General features: G+C 42.9%; 1 protein-coding gene across 1 annotated transcript in view; it reads right to left on the bottom strand.

The window, feature by feature from the left end:
• The window catches only part of LOC149468210 (putative ATP-dependent RNA helicase DDX60), a 258,721-nt gene extending 237,957 nt beyond the window's left edge, over positions 1-20,764 (bottom strand). Inside the window, exons 1-4 of the mRNA XM_089670346.1 lie at positions 20,577-20,764; positions 18,944-19,013; positions 8,786-8,975; positions 988-1,326 (exon numbers count right to left, since the gene is read on the bottom strand). Coding sequence (XP_089526472.1) covers positions 988-1,326; positions 8,786-8,975; positions 18,944-19,013; positions 20,577-20,742 — 765 coding nt within the window. The 5' untranslated portion in view covers positions 20,743-20,764. The remainder of the gene's footprint in view (positions 1-987; positions 1,327-8,785; positions 8,976-18,943; positions 19,014-20,576) is intronic.
• Positions 20,765-21,992: the final 1,228 nt, after the last annotated feature.

Here is a 21,992-nt window from a genome sequence, read left to right as displayed (position 1 = left end):
GTACTTTAACCTCCCTGGCGGTATGATTATTTCAGATTTTTGGTGCTGAAAGCGGTACCATTATTTTGCATGGAAATTTGCCGTTTTATATTGTAGGCCTTTAATTTTTAGGAATAACTCACTGAAATCTGTCTGAACAAGAGTCTAGTAAACATCCCGGGTATGTTAAAATTTGAAACGCGAAATCATAAATTACAATTTAATAAATAATCATAAAAAATAATAATATAATAATACATTTAATTCAATAATATAATCAAACCAAAAACACTGAAATTTGAAATATGGCACCAAGTTTGCACATCACTGAGCAAAGTCGCAAAATCGTTTTCAGTGTCTGATGACGAATTTCCCCACGAATCATTATCACTCAATTCTGCAAGTGGTTCAGATTTACAATCGCTGTTCTCTAGCTGGTCTAAAACCACTTTTGACCTAAAGGGACGGTTTTTGGACGCCATGGATATTTCTCAGTTTCCAGGCAGAAAGAACAGTAAAAATGCAGGCAAGGCCCAGGACAAAGCACTAGGGACAAAATGTATGTGAAATGGTTTGATACAGTAATGTTTTACTATGTGATTTTAGTGATTTTAGTGAATGTCACTTTTTGTCATTTTCAAATTTCCCGCAGCTCCGACCCCCATACGTCCCGACGCTCGCAGGGGACGGAACACAGATGACAGATGCCGGCATCCGCCGGATTACATTGCCGGGGACACTGCAGGAGGGACATCGCGGGAGCGCAGGGCAAGGTAAGTGATCGAGGGATCATGGAGCAGCACCACATGGTAAGCCCGAGTGCAGCTCGGGGTTACCGCTTGTGGTGCTGAAACTTTACCCCGAGCTACACTCAGGAATACCACCAGGGAGGTTAAAAAAGCCTAGCTGTGTTAAACAGTAGCTGATTAAATGTGACGGGGATGTAGATATTGTTCGCCTCTTTCTAATCATAATAGTTTCTAATTCATTAAAAATTACTTTACTTACCTTTTGTATGAATTGCTTACTTATAATTGTTGATTTGATGTAGTATCCATAGACTCTGAGGTGATCAGATTCCTGTGCATCAGTGAGCACAACATCGATCTGATTCCCAAGAGCGTGAAGCATTAACATATTTAGATACAGAATTTGATCTTTGTCCAGTCCTTCATCAGAAATCATGAAGAAGTATGGAGCCTGAATTTTGAGAAATGTTTTCCATTCTTCACATAGAAAGCTTGAAAATGTGTGTACAGCAATATTTGTATTTTTCTGAAGGTGCATTTTGAGTTGTGTCCGCCAGCATCTCAATAGAGGATATGGACGATATAAGTGCTTAAAATCCTGGGGATAAAATACAGCAGTGTGAGTCTGAGAGCAAAGTAAGTACAGCCGCCATTAAAATGTGTATATTGACTAATTTAGTCCCATGAGGAGAGGTCATGCATATGTAGCACCCTCTAGTGTGCTATTAGAATAGTGTAAGTAAATTTATTGTGTATGACTCATGATAACTGTGTGAGTCTGTAATTAAGGTCAGGTTACTGCAGGTCAAGCTGAGTGATTTAACAGGTTGGGACTCTGTCGACTCCACCTGGTTCTGGAGGACCATTGTAACCTTCCAGAGGGCAGTAGGCAGAAGAGGTGGAAAACTAAACTGCATGTTTGTGGGAGACTAACCAATCCCAGGTTTGGAGGCCCTGGTGGAGTGGTGGACCAACCCATAAATATGGGAGAGTCAGGTCAGTTGGAGAATAGGACGGAAGATGGAGTGGTGAAGAGACTGTCGGTGGCCTGGGAGGTCTGGGGGGGCTGGCCTCCAGGCTCGGCTCCGGTTGGCTCAGGAGGATGCATTCAGCAGTATAACATGAACAGGATCAAGGCCTGGGAGCAGTGGGAGCAAAGAGGACAAAGTGAGTACATCAGCACACCCTGGGGATTCACAAGGGGAGAGACTTCCCCATGTAGCAAGCTTCCAAAGAACAGTGTTGTGCTTAATCCTTTATCCTTGTCCTAGGAGATCTTCAGAGCAGCCAGGAGGGCTGGTAGTGTCTGCAGGCTGTGGAACTGGGAGCAGTTCTACAGGGGAGAGGAGACATCTGTGCATGTAGTTACAAGAATCTACGTTGATTTCAGAGGGGCTGCGAGTTCCTTGCATGCAAGAGGTTGTTGCTACTGATCTGCAAAGACTGATGGTTTTCGAGGAAAAGAACAGTCCAGGATCTGTTTCTGTAAACAGGAATGAAGTTGTCCCAGTGCTTTGGTTCAATTAAGTAAGGCATCCCATAATCCCTATTACCCTATCCAAGTTTTAATCCCCTAATAAAATAACAAAACTCAAGCTCATGGACTGTTTACTGACTGTGGATGAAAGTGTGAAAAATGTATGTTGCCTGGCTGTGCAGAGCTTAGGTGTACCAAGAAACACAGCGGCCCCCACGAGGGTAGTGCTACATGTGTTATAGAGGTTTGGTAAATTTTTAGATTTACCACCTCTGCCCCTGCTACTTTCCACATACATCTGCACAAACTGTCACAGATGTGATACATTTTACAGAACTTATGATGTGTAAGTGAGTGTTGTGTATAATGTAGATGTCAGGGAACGAGAAGATCGCTGCGGCACACGAATCTGCACATGCGTAGGATCCCGACAAGACATACAGGGAGGTGGGCACTAGGACCTAGGCGCGCCTGTCACCAATGACGGCGGCAGGCAGGCACTAGGACCCAGGCGCGCCTGTCGGCACCGGGTGAGCTATTTAAACTGGCCATTGCAATGTCCAAGTTGCCGTATGGTGTTGATCCTCTGCTTGTGTTCTGATCCTGCGAGTGTACCTTCTTGCCGAACGCAGCCTGATCCTGATTACTGCTGACCGTCTCCTGCCCTGACCCCTGGCTTGCCTTTGACCACTCTTCTGCCTGCTCCTGATCGTCTGACCTCCTGTTGCTGAACTTGGCCTGTGACCCGACCATCCTCTGCCTGCTGCTCTGTTCCGTTCTGCCTCCACAGTTACCGACCCAGCCTGTCTGACTCCGCTACTTGCTTCATGGTGTGTCCGCATCCATCCATTCTGCACGGATCCATCCGTTTACCGCTCAGGTCTGCCCTGCCTCTTCACATCAGGCTCTTATCCAGCTATGTCCCGCTGGCGGTCCTCTCTACTACAGTTGGGTGTACCCGGGGGCCACAACCTGGTCTCAGCCTGCTCCAAGTCCATCCCCACCATCAGGGGCTCTGGTGAACAAGCAGACTGAGGCTTAGACTCCGCGCCCTGGGGAATCTCAGACTGTGGATCCATAGAGCTACAGTTAGCGAGTACGTGACAGTACCATACAGCCATGACTGAGCCTGGAAGAGGACCCTCTCCTTTGGATGAGATATGCCATCACCTGACGGCACTCACCCAGGCCATTAAGACATTAGAGGAGGGATATACACACATGGAAGAACATATCCAGACCCTAGCTTCACCAGCTCCCACATCTTCCCTCCCCGGCTAGGGATTCCACTGAACCTCGCACTGGTACGGTGGTCACACTACCTCCACCTGAACCCCGTGTGCCTACGCCAGAACGTTTCAATGGGGATCAAAGTAGATACAGGGCTTTTCAAAATGTATGTCAGCTATACTTCGATCTACAGCCACGAACATTCTCCTCAGAATCCGTGAAAGTGGGGTTCATCATATCCTTACTGCAAGGTGTACCCCAGGGTTGGGCCCATTGTCTGCTTGAAGTTCGCCATCCGCACTTGAGTTCTGTAACAACTTTTTTCAACACGATGGCTCAGTTGTACGCTGACCTGCAGCGGGCTACTTCCGCTGAGGCAGCTTTACACGCACTCCGACAAGGTCGCCGAGCAGCAGAGGATTACGCTTCTGATTTCAGACGCTGGAGTGGTGATACTAGATGGAACGATGCAGCCCTACGTCATCAGTTTCGCTTGGGCCTATCTGAACCCCTCAAGGATGAGCTAGCTAGAGTGGGCATACCTGAGTCCTTGGAGGACCTAATAGCGTTGGCCATTCAGATTGACCGTAGGCTGCGCGAACGTAGGCTAGAGAGGTCCAATCAAGTCCAGAGGCCTACATGGGTGCTACCTCGGTTCCCACTCCAGCCCAATCCTCCTGCCAGGAACCAGGATTGTGAGGCTACTGATATACCTGAGCCAATGCAACTTGGATTGATACGACCATCATTAACGTCATAAGAACGCCAAAGATGTCGGTTGAATAACCTCTGTCTTTATTGTGGAGAAGCAGGCCATTATGTGCGCTCTTGTCCAGCGAAGTTGAGTAAGTGTCTCTCCGTCTCTTCTGCTGTGTCCCCAGCTTGTCTCGATTGCTCAACTCATCTAGCCGTGCCCATTTCATTCCAGCTTCTCGAAAGAACCGTGTCGGTGACGGCGATTATTGATTCAGGGGCCTGCAGCTATTTCATAGACCTAAATTTTGCAGCCCATCAGCGTATCCCTTTACAGACCAAGGAGCACGGTTTGAACATCTTCCTGGCCGATGGATCCCGTATTAAATCTGGACTGGTAGACCAAGAGACCCCACCAATCTGCACTACGGTTGCCAGCTACCATCAGGAGTCCCTACGTCTGGACGCCATCGTGTCCCCGTTATTTCCAGTCATTTTGGGACTTCCTTGGCTACGAGCGCATGACCCCCAAATCAACTGGAAGACGGGGTCAATCCAATTCCTTTCATCTTACTGTCGGGAACATTGTTTACCCAAGACACCCTCGGTTACACAGACCCTACTGTGCATGGACTCTGACGCAGAACTGTCTCAAGTAATCCCCCCGGCTTACCATGGCTACCTTGACGTGTTCAGTAAACGGGGAGCAGACATTCTCCCTCCTCATCGAGACTACGATTGCCCGATTGACCTACTCCCCGGGTCTGAGATCTCATTCGGGCAAATCTTCCCTTTATCGGAGCGAGAGTTAGGAGTGTTAAAAGATTACATTGATGAAAACCTCCAAAAGGGATTCATCCGTCCCTCCACTTCACCGACTGGAGCCGGACATTTTCTTTGTGGAGAAGATAAGTCCCTGAGGCCTTGCGAGGACTATCGGGAGCTGAATAAAATCACCGTAAAAAGCCATTATCCCCTTCCTTTGGTTCCTGAATTGTTTCAAAGACTGAAAACTGCTACTATCTTTACTAAATTGGATCTGATAGGAGCCTATAACTTGCTCCGCATACGAGAAGGGGATGAATGGAAGACAGCTTTCCGTACTCGGTTCGGTCATTTTGAGTATCTGGTCATGCCATTTGGATTGTGCAACGCACCTGCCACTTTCCAGCATTTTATTAATGATGTCTTCAAGGATTACTTAGATATTTTTGTTGTCATCTACCTAGATGACATTCTGATTTTTTCCTCGTCCCTGGAGGTACACCGAGGTCATGTCAGGAGCGTGTTGGAGCGACTTCACCAGCATGGGCTTTACACCAAAGCAGCAAAATGTAGTTTCGAACAGCATAGCATTCCGTTCCTGGGATTGATTATCTCTACTGCAGGAATTGCCATGAACCCCCAGAAAATTTCCGCAATTTTGGAATGGCCGGTGCCCTCAGACAAGAAAGGTATTCAGCAGTCCATCGGCTTTGCTAATTTCTATCGGAAATTTATTAAGAACTTTTCGGGCCTTGTGTCACCTATTACCCAGCTCACAAAGCTGGGGGTTCGCTTCCATTGGACCCCTGAGGCGCAGGTTGCTTTTGAGACCCTGAAAGAATTGTTCACAGCAGCACCCATCTTAAGCCATCCAGATTCTTCTCTTCCTTACATTCTGGAGGTGGATGCGTCCGAAAATGCAGTGGGGGCGGTCCTTTTACAAAGGAAAGGCCTCAAGGAGCTTCTGCACCCAGTAGCCTTCTTTTCCAGAAAACTTACTCCGGCAGAAAGGAACTATAATGTTGGAGACCGAGAACTTTTGGCAATAAAGACGGCATTGGAAGAATGGAGGTACTTGCTGGAGGGGGCCATGCATCCGATCTTGATATATACGGACCATAAGAACCTTGAATATTTAAGAATGGCTAAGCGCCTTAAACCACGCCAGGCCAGATGGGCACTGTTTTTCTCAAGGTTTGTTTTCCACATAACTTACAGGCTGGGGTCTAAAAACACGAAACCAGATGCGCTCTCGCGCATGTTCGAGGACCCAAAAGACTCTCCAAAGCCAGACACCATCCTGCCAGCAGGGAATTTCATGTTGTTACAATCAGAACTCTTGTCTAAATTACAAACGGCGTCCATAGGAATACCCAGTCCACCCGGAGTCTCGGTACAGAGCAGAGAAGGGCTCTTATGGAAAGGGGAGCAAATCTTGGTTCCCGAGGAAGCACAAACTCTGGTCCTGGGTTACTGCCACGATCACCCATTGGCAGGTCACTTTGGGGTGTTCAAGACTTTGGAGCTGGCACAGCGCATGTTCTGGTGGCCGAGTATGGCTAAGGACTGCAAGGCATACGTGAGAACTTCCAATAGAAATAAGTCCACCAGAAACAAGGCTTGTGGCTTACTACGACTCTTGTCAGTACCTGATTAACCGTGGATAATGATATCAATAGACTTCATAGTAGAACTTCCACCTTCCCAAGATCATACTGCTATTTTCGTGGTGGTGGATCGCCTATCAAAGATGGCCCACTTCCTACTATTAAGGAATACACCTTCTGCTCCTGAGACTGCGCAGATCTTTATTAAGGAAATTGTAAGGCTCCATGGAGTTCCTAAAGATATTGTTTCTGACCGAGGGGTACAATTCACCTCGAGGTTCTGGAAGGCATTATGCGAAACATTGGAAATCAAGTTGTCCTTTTCTTCTGCGTACCATCCACAAACAAATGGGCGGATGGAACGGACCAACCAAACCTTAGAACAATACTTCAGATGTTACACATCTTTTCTCTAGGATGACTGAGTGGCACTCTTGCCCTTAGCGGAGTTTGCCTACAACAATGCGAGTCATTCCACCACTAAGCAATCTCCGTTCTTTGCCAACTACGGGTTCCATCCTACATCCTACATTCCTACCTAACCTGATCCCGGAGATCTCGGTTACAGGAGGCAGTTGCGAAGGCCCAGGAAGACAACAAAAGAGTCTTTGATAGAAGGGGAAGGGGGGAATTGATCCTGCACCCGGGAGACCAAGTCTGGTTGGCAACAACCAACCTGAAGATGACGTGTCCGTCAAGGAAATTGGCAACCAAGTTTGTGGGCCCATTCCAGGTAAAACGCAAAATTAATGATGTTGCCTACGAGTTAGCGCTCCCAGAATCCTTCAAAATACACCCAGTTTTTCATGTGTCTTTACTGAAGCCTGCAGCACCAGATCCCTTTCCTGATCGTAGTTCAAGACCCCCGGAGGCCATAGACATTGATGAGGAAGAGGAATTTGAGGTCGAGGCAATCATAGACTGCAGGAAAAGGAGGGGTCAGACGCAGTACCTCATTAAGTCAAAGGGTTATGGCCCGGAGGAAAATTATTGGGAACCAGCTCAGAATGTCCATGCTACGAGACTACAAGACCGTCTCCTGCCCTGACCCTTGGCTTGCCTTTGACCACTCTTCTGCCTGCTCCTGATCGTCTGACCTCCTGTTGCTGAACTTGGCCTGTGACCCGACCATCCCCTGCCTGCTGATCTGTTCCGTTCTGCCTCCACAGTTACCGACCCAGCCTGTCTGACTCCGCGACTTGCTTCACGGTGTGTCAGCATACATCCATTCTGCACGGATCCATCCGTTTACCGCTCAGGTCTGCCCTGCCTCTTCACATCAGGCTCTTATCCAGCTACGTCCCGCTAGCGGTCCTCTCTACTACAGTTGGGTGTACCCGGGGGCCGCAACCTGGTCTCAGCCTGCTTCAAGTCCATCCCCACCATCAGGGGCTCTGGTGAACAAGCAGACTGGGGCTTAGACTCCGCGTCCTGGGGAATCCCAGACTGTGGATCCATAGAGCTACCGTTAGCGAGTACGTGACAGTAGAAGTTGGTAAGAAAATATTTCTTGCTGGGACATCCTTATTATCTGTAAAATTAGCTATGCACTAATGTCGCTTCTTCTAAAAGCGGAAGTAAAGTCTGCTTTGCAACTTTTACCTACAGGTAAGCTTATATTAAAGTTTACCTGTAGTTAAAATTAATATCTCCTAAACGTACACCGGTGACCTCACCAGCGAAGGAGCAAAGTGCTGTCAATGCACGGCATGTCGTTCATTGTGAGAACCCGCAAACTGGGAAGGAAGATTGGCTGAAGATGGAAGCCCTGTCAGATGTGTCAGCGCTGTGCTGGAGGACTTCGTTTTAAGGTAAATATTTCATAATGTGATAGTATGCACTGCATACTAACACATTATGCCATTGCATTGGAGGAGAGTAGGACTTTTTTTTTTAATTTACTACCGCTTTAACGTTTCAGGAGTCCATAGCGACTGAAAAAATGTGATAAAAAAATTAGGGAGAATCGCTGAAAAATTTTTCTCTGTGGGAGTGAAGGGGTAGGGAAATGCTAAACAAAGATACTTGTTTCTCTGCATTCTTTACAAATTGCACCTGTTCCTGAGCTGAGCAGGTCTTGTGTTTTCATACATTTTAATTTCAGTAAGCAACAAAAGGTAAGAATCAACATACTTTGTTATGTAATCCAATAACAAAAAACATGTAAGAGCAATATAAAAAAATGTAATTTTCCTACCAAAAATTTACACTACATACTACAATGATACAAAATTTACTACTTCTCTATTCAAACTGTGATCCAAAAACAGATATCAGGTACATACCTGAAAAAACACAACAACATATCTAGCTTGCCTGCTTGTTAAATTGAACAGAAACTGTTCCACCAAGAAAAAAAAGTGTAAGCTCTCCCCTGGTGACAAGGAACTATTTGAAGCACACGTAATTATCAAGGAATCTCCGTCAATGACAAAGAACTCAGACTCCATATAGTCGTTGAGTAAACTCACAAATCTAAAGAAAAAAAGGTGAGAACTTGTTATAAATCATTTTATTACATTCTTTGTAACGGTACAATACAACATATCTCAGAATTTTTTATACATTCACATATGTGTTATGCTGATGTCAGAAGGGTGACTATGCCGCTAGTGATAGTGATTTCACAAGCTCCCCAGTGGCAGGATCACTAAGAGGCTACCTGTTTGTCCCTATGGAATTGCTCCCTCTGTAGTTGAAGCAACAAGATGTCACTCCCATTGCTAGCATTTGAGATTTAGCAGTATCTGGGCCAGCGATATCTCGCTGCATCTGGCTTACAAAGGGAGCAATTCTATAGGGACTGGCAGACGGCCTCTTTAGTGATCCTGCATCTGGTGATTCGACTCCAGTGGCAGAATTGTCCATCTGACATCAGCCTTAGTAAAAGAAAAAAGTTATGTGAGCAATATACCATTTAAGTGACAACTTTGTGTAAAAAAAAAAAGAAAAAAAATTGTAATTTTCTAAAAATTTGTGGCAAAAAACAAAATCTTCCATGCACTCAACATGCCTCTCAGCAAATTCCTTGGGGTGTCTACTTTTCAAAAAGGGGTCATTTGGGTTTTTTTGTACTGCCCTGGCATATTAGCACCTCAAGCAATATCAGAAAGTAAAAGCTGTGTAAATTCCAATATGTAACATAATTTGTAGACGCTATAACTTTCTTACAAACCAAATAATATACATATATTGGGTTTTTTTTACCAAACACATGTAGCAGAATACATTTTGGCCTAAATTTATTGGATTTTATTGGATATTTTTTATAACCGAAAATATGATAATGTTTAACTGCTTGAGCCCCAGCCACTGCATGAAAACATTTTCAGGGCGGCACGGCTGCGCAAAACCACGTTTTAAAACGTGTTTTTCGCGCCCGCCCTACCTGTTCCGCGGGTGTCAGCAGCTGGTCTCAGCCGCCGGGTCATGGCCGGTGATTACCGGCCATTTCCCCGCGATTAGCGGTAATCGCTGACAGAGAGCAGGGCTGCATTGTTTACACACAGCCCTGCTCTCTGTCAGTTGCCTGTCAGCTCCTGACAAGCTGAAGAGGGATAGAAGAGTTTCTCTCTCCCGATCAGCCTGTCCTCGTCCAGCACACACCCCCGCCCCCTAGTAGAACACTGCCCTCACACAGTTAACCCTAAAAAATGTTAACTCCTTCCTCCCCAGTGCCATTAGTACAGTGTCAGTGGGGTTTTTTTTCACTGATCACTGTATTGGTGTCACTGGGGATGTCAGTGACCCCAAGTCAGTTCCCCCCCAGTGTCAAATTGTCAGCCGCAGTCCTGCCATAAGTCGCTGATCGCCGCCATATGTCGCCGATCGCCGCCATTATTAGTATAAAACATTTTTTAAAATCCCAGTATCTTTCCCGCCATTTGTAAACGCTATAACTTTCATGTAAACCAATTAATTTACATGTATTGGGATTTTTTTTAGCAGAGACATGTCGCAGAATGCATTTTGGATGAAATTTGTGACAAAATTAGATTTTTTTATTTTTTTTACTGGACATGTTTTATAGCAAGAAGTCCGAAATATTGTTTTTTTCTCAAAATTGTCAGCCTTTTTTTTTATAGCGCAAAAAGTAAAAAACGCACAGGCGATCAAATACCACCGAAAGAAAGCTCAATTTGTGGGAAAAAAAGGATGTAAATTTAATTTAGGTGCAGTGTTGCATGACCGCGCAATTGTCAGTTAAAGTAACGCAGTGCCGTAACACAAACCTCTTCTGTAACCGCTTCCTGACCACCCTACAGCAGAAATACTGCTACAGGGAGGCATGGGTACGCAAAATCACATATATATATATATATATATATATATATACACGTGATTCGTGCTCCCGTGGTTTTCACACCCCTCCCAGATAGTGTCAGATTGCCCGTCAGTACACCAGTCATCACATTTAATCCCTTGATTGCCAGGAGCACGCTCATGTACAATAAACCTCCATTGCTAGTATAGTGTCTGAAAGGGTCAATATCTTTGATCAGGTCAGCACTATACCATACTATTCACATTAGTATAGCGTCCCCAAAAACGCAGCGTTAGCGGGATCGGCCCCGGCACCTGCCAGCACCTGCGTTTAGCCCCTACGTTTACCCCCCCTTCTCCCCCAGGAAGTGCAATGTCAGTAGGTCACTGTCACTTGATACATTGCACACAAAACCGCAGTGTTCGCAGAATCAGGCCTGATCTCTGTTAGCACTTGCCGGTAAATTTTGATGACTCTCATATGCAGCAGAGTGCCAGTACTAGTGCCGCTCTACCTTTTGGTGAACTGGCGAGTACCAGCGGTGTAGTACATCCTGGTCTTTTACATACCTCCTTGATTTTTGGAGCTGTTTTTTACGGAATATCTGCATGCGTTGATTGTGGATCAAAGCAGTTTATATGCACAACAATTTATTGCCGCCAACCCAAATTCAAACCTTGCCAGACCATTCGCATGGAAACCCATTACGGTTTTCAAATTTTAATTTTTTTTGGGCCTAACCCTCAACATGGGCATTACTAAAAGAAATGAATTGCGGTTGTATTGGTCTGCAGACCCGATTCATCATATGCCGTGTTCTCTGCTGCCATGGCCAGGCATAGATATGGGAGTATAATGTGTTTTATGCATTTCAGCGACAATACACTCTGTCATCCTCGGGGTAACCCTGAATTTTACCGGCTCCACAAAATTCAACCCCTTGCAAATCACCTTAACCTAAAATTTGCAGATGTCTATACTCCCCAGCAAAAAATCTGCGTTGAGGAGTCCCTGATTAATTTTTCTGGCCGCCTTGCATTCAAACAATTTCTCCCCTGCAAGCGTGCCAGATATGGGGTCAAGATGTAGAAGACCTGTGAGAGGACAACAGGCTATACTTATAAGTTTCGGATTTACGAGGGAAAAGATAGTCACGTGGAGCCCGCCTGAATGCCCAGACTACATGGGGAGCAGTGGCAAGATAGTTTGGGACTTGGTGTCATCATTTCTCCATATGGAGTACCACTTATACGTGGACAATTTTTATTCAAGCGTGCCACTATTTAGACATTTATTCAATCTTGGAACTGGCACTTGTGGCAAAGTGTGACCTAATGTGTGCCCACCATTAGAAGTGGGTGGATGCAGGGCGGTATATTCTAATGGTGGGCATACCACACACTTTTTCTGGCAGAGATTTCTTCTAATTTTTTCTTTAATTCCACAGGCTACATACAAAAAAAAAAAAATAACATAGCATATATACCCCAACAAGGACCAGCGATGTACTGGTACATCACTGGATTTGAATGGTTATACCAGGATGATGCCTACAGCTGCAGGCATCATCCTGGTATCGTTTTTTTCAGCCGGTGATCGGCTTTCATGTAAAAGCAATCCTAGTGGCTAATTAACTGCAAGATTGCTTTTACAAGCAGTGGGAGATGATGTCCCCCCTCCCCCGCTGCCTTCCACGGCCTTCTCAGGCAGTCCCGTGCCATCAGGGGAAACTGAGAATGCAGCCGGTGTTTCTGCTACCTGACCATAGAGCTGATTGGAGACCAGAATGGTGCCAATCATCTCTATAGTCTAAGAATTCGGAAGCTACAAGCATTTCATCACTTCAGTTTCGCAGGATATAAACAGCGCCATTTGTAAATTGGGAAAGCATCTGATCACACCGATTTTGGTTTGATTAGATAATGTAAAGGCAGAGGAGAGATCTAGAGTCTGATAGACCCCAGATTTCTCAAAAAAGAATATGACAATGCCCATTGAAGTTATAGGGGTTATTTGCATTCCCTGTTATAGCATTAAAAGTGATAAAAAAAAATGAAAGGTACAATGTAAAAATAATTAAAAAAATCAAAATAACTAAAAAAAAAAAATTGCCCCTCCCATGCGCGTACACCTGTGTGCACAAGCCCTGACCCTGTGCCGTTATGTAAACAGCGGTGCACCATGCATGTGAGGTATTGCCGTGAACATCAGATCAAGGGCAGTAATTCTAACACTAGATCTCCTCTGTAAATCTAAAATGGTGGCTTTTAAAGGCTTTTAAAGCGCTGCCTATGGATATTAAAAATGTTTGCAGTTTGTCGCCATTGCACGGGGCATGCGCAGTTTTAAAGCATGTCATGTTTGGTATCTATTTACTCGGCATACCATTATCTTTTATATTCTACCAAACAATTGGCCAATATATTGTGTTTTTGTGCATTACAAGTAAAAAAAGTGTATTTTTTTTTTTTTTAATTGCATTTGAAAAATCGCTGCGCGAGTACTATGTGCCATAAAAAAATTGTAGTACCCACCATTTTATTCACTAGGGTGTCTGCTTTAAAAAAATATATAATATTTGGGGGTTAAAATTAATTTCCTAGCAAAAAATACTGATTTTTTTCATGTGAACAAAAAGGCTTGGTCTTCAGGTGGTTAGAAGAGTGAATGATGTGTGGTATAAACTTCTAATGCTGGACATAAAACGCCCCCACCCCCCAAAATGACCCCTTTTTGGAAAGTAGTTACCCCAAACTATTTGCTGAGAGGAATGTTAAATCAATAGAAGAATTTATTTTTTTACCACAAGTTTTTGGAAAATTACAAAAATAAATATATTTTTTTTTTTTACACAAAATTGTCACTTAAATGATTTACTGCTCACACATGCCATGGTTATATGTGAAATTACTCCCCAAAATACATTTTGCTACTTCTCCCGAGTAGGGGGGTACCACATGTGAAAGACTTTTTGGCAGTCTAGCCAAGTACAGGACCCCAAAATCCAATAAGCACCTTCAGGCTTTTAAAGGGCTTTATTTCCTCATTACACTTCCAGACTACTTATCACAGTTTCGGAGGCCCTGAAATGCCAGGATAGCACCTAACCCTCCTAAATTACTTTTTGGAAAGTAGACGCCCCAAGGAATTTGATAAAAAGCACGGTAAGTATTTTGCAGATCTCATTTGTTGCCACAAGTTTTTGGAAAGTGAAAAAAAAAAAAAAAACATATTTTTTCTATTTTTTTTATATTTCAAAACCTTGTGAGAAAAAATGATATCTGCAAAATACTCACCATGCCTCTTTTTAAATTCCGTGGGGTGTCTACTTTCCAGAAAGGGGTCATTTGGGGGGGGGGGTTGGGGCTATCCTGGCATGTCAGGGCCTTCAAAACTGTGATAGGTAGTGAGGAAGTGTAATGAGGAAGTTACGCACCTTCAGGCTTTCAAAGTGTTCATTGGATTTCAGGCTCCTGTATGTGGCTAGGCTCCCAAAAAGTCTCACGCATGTGGTATCCCCATACTCAGTAGAAGTGGCAGAATGTATTTTGGGGTGTAATTCCACATATACCCATGGCTTGTGCGAGAAATAAATCATTTAAATGACAACTTCATGTAAAAAAAAAAAAGAAGTTTTTATCATTTTCCAGAAACTTGTGGAAAAAAAAAATCTTCCATGGACACAATATGCCTCTCAGCAGATAGCATAGGGTGTCTAATTTCCGAAAAGGGGTCATTTGAGGGTGTTTGTACTATCCTGGTATTTTGGCACCTCAAGAAATGTGATGGGCAGTCAGAAAGTAAAAGCTATGTAAATTCCATTATCTATACCATAGATTGTAGACGCTATAACTTCCACACAAAGCAATCAATATACACTTATTGGGATTTTTTTACCAAAAACATGTAGCAGAATACATTTTGGCCTAAATTTATAACTAACTTTGAGTTTACTATATATTTTTTATACCTGAAAGTAAAAAATATTGTTTTCTTCAAAATATTTGGTATTTTTTTGTTTATAGCGTGAAAAATAAAAAGCGCACAGGTGATCAAACACCACCGAAAGAAAGCTCTATTTGTGTGAAAAAAAGGACGTAAATTTAGTTTAGGTGCAGCATTGCATGACCGCACAATTATCAATTGAATTAGTGCAGCGCCAAGTAGCAAAAAGAGGCCTGGTCATTAAGGGGGGTAAATCCTCAGGAGCTCAAGTGGTTAAATAATGCAGAACAGACTCAGAGCCAGTGTTTGTGATTAGCATGAAAAATAAGCACTTTATGTAAGAAGCATGGGGAGTTTTAAACGTCAAATTTATAGTAGAAGTGGTCCTGCTTAAAGTGGAGTTTTACCCATACCATGATAAAAAATAATGTTCTTTAGTAAGGAAAACACATTCCACATTAATAGTTATGCTAACAAAATTAGTGTATGCTGTAAAGTGCCTCCAGCGTTGCTCCTGTTTCTTGCAGGAGGCTGCCATTTTCTGAAGCCCAGAGCAGTCACGTCTTTGAGAACTCTATCCCTTTCCTTGGTCTTAAAAACAATAAGTCACTTTCTTACAAAGTAAAATGTGTGCATTTTCAGCCTTTAATTGTATGTCTTGGCTCCGCTAGAGGGGAAGGCTGCAGTAGCTGAGCTCAGGGACTGTTAGGCCTCTCTCACATGAGCGGTTGTTCTGCCGCTTGTAAATGCATGTTTTTTTTAAATTCCAATACTCCTGGCACAGAGATCACTTGCATTTGCTGCATTTAACTGCTGTAGTAAATTCTTGCCTTTTCTAAAGCAACTGTTCACTTATTTTTTTCTGTGTACTGAGAATTAACTGCGGTTATGTACAGAGAGCTGTGGTACATTGCTCCTGGGTGCTGTCAACTCTATTTTTCCTAAACACATAAAACTGTGTGTTATGAAGACTTTGCTAAACGCAGTGTGTGAATGGAGCCATAGGGATGCATTACCTGCATTTAGCTGTGGTAAATAAGTGAAAGGGGCCTTAATGCAGAGAAAGGAAGGAGAAAATATCAGGTAAATAAGATAAGACACTGCCCTTTACGTTTAACTCTTTTGTGTCTCTCTGGCAGCAGAGTTTGTCCAGTCACCTCTTCTGCTTTACTATTCTCTCTCCCTAATCTGTGTTCTCTTGGCACAGTTTGTGTTATTCTTGTTGCTTCCTCCCCCTCAGCATTAAATCTTTAGGCTGTCAGCAGACCCAAATGCCTCTGATGTTAGGCACTAGGCTGAGAATAGAGAGCAAATGAGCATGTGCAGAGCAAGGTGAGACAGTGCATTACTGGATGTTAAACAGTGTAGGCACTTATTGTGTATGTTTTAGCTATACCTGCAAAACGGGCCAGCATAAAGCGATCTATTATGTCTTAATTTTCTGACTGAAGTTCCATTTTACATTTACTTATAACTTAAATCTTAAATTAAGTTTTTCTCTAACATCTTTATAGGCCTTATCAGCACACTGAAAGTAAAGTGTGCTGAACAAATCAAGGGCAGACCACTATGTCATAAAACAGAAGTAAATCTATATTAAGAACAAATGTGAGCTGGTAGCTTTTTATTGAAGAAGAGACATATTATGTCTCTGGCAATAAAACTAACCTACCTGCTTGTTCGCAATCTAATAGTAAATGTATACCGAGTTGCACATGCGCAGCTCAACATACATTCTCTGTACAGTACCTGAGTGCCGGGATGGATGACTACTATGCACATACACAGGAGTCAAACCTTCCCTAGCTAGCCAGTCAATACAGCTGAATACCCAGCACCTGGAAGAAGCCTGTGAAAATGATGTGATTATCTGTATAGACCTGTGGGTGAAGAAACAGTCTGCAGAAGCCTCTGCATTTCATTCACGATTCCCTGATCACAGTGTAGTACCCCTGTAGATAGCCAGGGGGAGCTAGTGTTCAATTTTTTATTTAGAAGAGCTAAGTAGCAGCCTGGGGAAATAGTTAGCAGGGTCAAATTTGGATCAGGGCTGAGGGCCTCTGCAGATGAGTTCCCTGATAACTCCCCCTGACCTGGAGACTTGGAGGGGTCTCTAGAATTGAGTGTGTGGAGGTGAGGAGGAGCTGGTCTGCACTCTTAAGTGATCCTGGCCAATCCCCAGCAGGAGGACTAGCATGGGATCAGGACAGCTCTTAAGAGTGACTGAGCTTGCTCAGGAGCAGGAGAGTTCGGGTTCGAAGATGGAGTGAGAAGAGGTGTAGGAGCCTGGGAGGGGGCCCAGTTGGGAAGGAGTCTACCTCCAGGCAGTGTTGCTGGAAAAGAGGATTTCTCAGACCTCCTCAGTCCCCAGAGCGAGGGCCACCTGTGCATCAGGGAAAGAGCCAGCCCAGTGGCAGACCTGAAAGCAGCTATCAACCTACCAGCTCATAGGAAACAGAGTGAGTGAGTAATCCTACACCCTCTGGGCTAGTAAAGGGGGTTAGCTCCTTACCTGGACCTGTTTCACCTTAAAGTGCCAAGCACTGTATCCCCTTGTCCAGGGATTCCTCCAGCTGGATATAAGAGGATTTTCTGGTGTCTGGGGTGGTACACCAGGACAGGCTAGAGGGCTCTCCAAGAAGAGATTTTGCTTTGTAAAGACTTGTACACAGTGCCAAGAAATTGTCCTCGGTTTGCAGTTCCATTGGCAATCCCATACACCCATTACCCCATCCAAGTTCAATTCCCCTAATTAAAACCTAAAAGCCAAGTTCAAGGACTGTTTACTGTCTCTGGAATGCAAGTCTGTGAAAAATGCCTGTTGTCTGACTGTGCAAGACTATAGGGGGACCAAAATCTTCAGCAACGTCAAAGGGGGAAGTGCTACAACAGTTAACCACTTGCCCTCCTGAGGATTTACCCCCCTTCCTGACCAGGCCATTTTTTGTGATACAACGCTGCGTTATTTTAATTGGCAACTGCAAGGTCATGCAACACTGCACCCTAATGAAATTGATGTCCTTTTTTTCCCCACAAATAGAGCTTTTTTCAGTGGTATTTGATCACCTCTGCGGTTTTTATTTTTTGTGCTATGAACAAAAAAAGACTGACAATTTTGAAAAAAAAAAACAATATTTTTGACTTTTCATCATTTGGGCCTAAATGTATTCTGCTACGTCTTTACTAAAAAAAAATACAATAAGTGTATATTAATTGGTTTATGTGAAAGTTATAGCATCTACAAATGGCGGTATATATACTGGAATTTTTTTTCTATTTATACTGGTAATGGCGGCGATCAGCGACTTATAGTGGGACTGCGGTGGGCATTCTGAAACTGGGTGGGAACTGACTGCCACTGACATCCCAATGACACTAATACAGTGATCAGTGCTAATAGAAAGCATGACACTGTACTAATGACCCTGGACAGGAAGGGGTTAACATATGGGGTGATCAAAGGGTTGACTGTGTGCTGTTTTACATAATGTGCTGTGTGTGTTTTACTATGGAGACAAGCTGCTGTGTATTTCTCTGCTGTGAAGAGAAATACACAGCAGCATGTGCTTTCTGGCAGGAGAGAGACCTGTGTTGTTTACACACAGGTCTCTCCCCTGACAGTATTACTCGATGATCGCCGGGTGCCGGTGGGGAATCTCTGGCCCGGTGATTGACATCCAGGGCTACCAATGGCGTAACGAGTAGGGCAGCAAGCGCCCCTGCCCAGAAATGCTAATCACGTATATATATATATATATATATGTATATATATGTATGTATATATATATATATATATATATATATATGTGTGTGATTTTGCACAGCCCTGCTTCCCTTTAGTAGTAGTTCTACTATAGGGTGGCAGGCAAGTGGTTAAAATGCTTTACTGTTTCCAATGCAAAAAATTAATAAATGCCAATTTTTTAATCACTGTGAGAGTTTATTACTTTTTTTTGCAAGAAGTGAAATATGTTTTTAAAGGCCTGACAATAAAAAAAACTGTTAAAATAAAAGCCTTATATAGCCTTTTATAGGGAAGGATTTGGTTTAGCCAAAGCCCTCTTATTGGCCCTTTTAAACCTGCTGGCATTAGTTCAAATGCAGTGCGTTATAGTTAAAAAAAAATCTAATTTCACTAGAACCACAAATTTTGCACAGGATTCACCTGAAACCCATGGTAGTGGTGAACTTGAACTTCATTCCTAATTGGTATGATAAGCCATGATATACTTACTTTGAATTTGATAGTTGTTGTGTGAGATTGTAGGATATTATGTCACAAAAGGAAACAGGTTTCTTCATTTCTATGTGAATATTATAATTATTAGAAGCAGTACAAAGAAACAAAAGGTCAACTAGCAGAGAATACATAAATCAATACAAACATTTATTATACAGAACATGCAAAATGCCCACAATCTCTCAATCCATCTGAAGATTCATGTTTGTGTGCTTTTAAGGAGGATGGGGCTACCTCCAATGTAAAGCTCCAAGGTAAAGTGACTTGGGTCAGCAGTGTGGCTTCATATGTATTTACAAATGTATGCAACAGAAATCTCAGTTTTTTAATTTAAATGTAACAAACCATTTACAATTACATTTTCTGTGATGATTACCTAGACCAAGTGCCATGGATTTTTGTATTGAATTATATAACTTGCTAGTTATACGAGGTGGTACCAAAAAGTTTAGAGACTAGTTTTGTAACACGCCAACAGATGGCAGCACAAGACTGTATGCATTACCACAGGGAGCACTGACCTTCATAAGTCAGTGTGCCAAAAGACATAGTCCTGAGTACATTGGGAGCTGTGTAAATGGTGCTATTCTGACCATGTGCATTACCACGTCTGCTATTTCTTAATGGACATCATGTTAGAACAGACAGCAAACATGAAATTTTGAGTGAAACCCGTACACCAAAGTTTCGTCACCGGTAATGATCCTCCATCATTCACAAGTTGCTGAATGGTTTCAACATTTTCAGGGGTTGTTGAAGGTCTTCCTGGTCTCTCATTGTCTTCCAGTAATGTTCTTCCGCTCTTGAAGCACGCGTGCCACTCAACAACCTCGAACAACTCATTGCAGCATCGCTGTAAACTTGCCAAATCATGGTAATAGTCTCTGTGACAGGTTTGCTTTATTTCACGCAAAATTTCACAATTGCTCTTTGTTCTAACTTGCTCTTCATGATGAAATAGCAGACATGGTAACGCATGTGGTCAAAATAGCACCTGTTGCACAGCTCCCGATATACACATGATGATGGCTCTAGCTAATGTGATTATTTACATCATTTATTGTTCGTGTATTCTCAAATATTTTAGTAAATCAACCTAATTGTGTTTTAAAGCATAGGGGTTAATTTACTAAAGCTGAAGAGTGCAAACTTTGGTGCAGTTCTGCAAAGTAACCATTCTTCCAGTTTTTTTGTTAAAGCTTAATTAAACAAGCTGAAGTTGGAAGCTGATTGGCTACCAAAATGCACAGCTGCACCAGATTTTAAACGCTCCAGTTTTAGTTAATTAATTGCATAGTATCCATAATGTTGGTATTGATATAATAAATCATAGTCCCACTCATAAACTGATATATATCCATAACATGATATGTGTAAATCTTCACATATCTTTAGGATTCCTTTACAACAATGTGCAAAACATTTTTTTCTGACATGAAAGGTTGAAATAAAGCTGTCGCTAGACACTGAGAAGAGGCGGCATTGACACTTTAATAGGTGGGCACCCTCACCACAGGAGAACAGTAGGAACTGCTATAAGAAAATGTGTATATATGGAAAAGCATACCAAATTGCACACATGCTCAAAGAATAATATTGGTAAATGTATCTACAAAACGATCTGTACCTGAAGTCTCCTCCTTTTCTTCAGTAGTAGATTCAGAAGTATTGACATTTTCAGATTCTGAACTTTCAGAAATTGTGTCATATTCAGAAAAGTGATCACTTTCAGAAGGGTCTTCACTTTCAGATGACCACGTATCCTCCTCCGACTCAGATCCTCCAGAAGCCATGATTTTTTATTACTAATCTCTTTCCTTTAAAATTAAAACATATATTTCAGTCCTATTTTAAACTATTTTCTATTTAAAGCAGAAATCAAGGCACCGCAATAAAGACATAGTTCAATTGGGATCCCCCACTAAATGCATAAAAACTTACGTAAAATATAAATTGTGTACAACTCTTTCAGGGGTCGGTTTTAGAGACTACAGGCTTCGCATAAGCCAAAAACCCGGCTGCAGTACTCCTCTACCTGACCCCAATGTCCTTTAAGAGATAAAGGAAATCCATGTTGTTTCAGTTACTGAATGCAGCTAAAGTATGTATCCCCAGCTCCTGGAAAAGTACATCCCCCAACACTGTGAAAATGGTTTGTGAGAGCGAACAATGTCCAAGAGATGGAAGAACTAACAGCGGCCCTTTAGGACAAGATCTCTGACCAAAATAAAAAATGTTTTTATTGGAATTATTTCAAATACTCTGCTAGATATCAACAATTTCTTTGAACTGTTAGACACTCGAATACTGTCGATGTCCTTTTTCTTGTTTACATTCGGCCATGGCCCCCCTCGGGAGGCTAAGATGTGCATTTGAACCTACGTTTATCTATATGGATGTTAGTCCGCAACTTTTCTACCCTCCCCCTTCCCCCACCCATAAGAGGAGCGGCACCCCTTCCCTCCTGTCTTTTTTTTTGTTTCTAGTCTCTACTTTCCTAGGTCCATGCCATCCCCCTCGGACAGTGTTCTCTGTTAAATGTTCTGTCTGTTTTCACCATTCTTTTAACAACAAAACTGGAAATCCCAGATGACATCGACATCACAATATACCAGATTTGTATAACCTGTATGACATCATAAACAACTTGTATGATTCTCAAGTTGCTTGTCTGTACCAGATACCTATACTGCAAAATTGTTTTGCACACTGCCTTATTCTGTTAGTATTTGCTCTATACACTCCCTGGTCGGGAGTCACTGTATGTACATCAGATGTGATGTAACCCTTTCTAAATAAAAAATGTAAACAAAAAACAATAATAAATTGTGAAAGTTGTATAAACTTCCTTATATAGTCAGGTCTTGCTGTTGTGCTTTATATTTCAAAAGTTGCATGTTTTGCAAACTTTCAGAATATGTAACCCTTTGCCATCACCACCCAGCAGCCCTTTAAGAGGGTCTTAATGCTGGGAGGAAAAGACAAGCTTCTTGATCATATAATTGCTGTGATTGGTTGTTGCAGCAGTCACATGATCAGAAGC

This window comes from Staurois parvus, unplaced genomic scaffold (assembly GCF_062004578.1).
Source record: "Staurois parvus isolate SC_StPar_1 unplaced genomic scaffold, SC_StPar_1.0 ptg000090l, whole genome shotgun sequence".
Classification (NCBI taxonomy): Eukaryota; Metazoa; Chordata; class Amphibia; order Anura; family Ranidae; genus Staurois; species Staurois parvus.
Note: the sequence above shows the minus strand (reverse complement) of the source record. Positions and strands in the feature narration are given on the sequence as shown.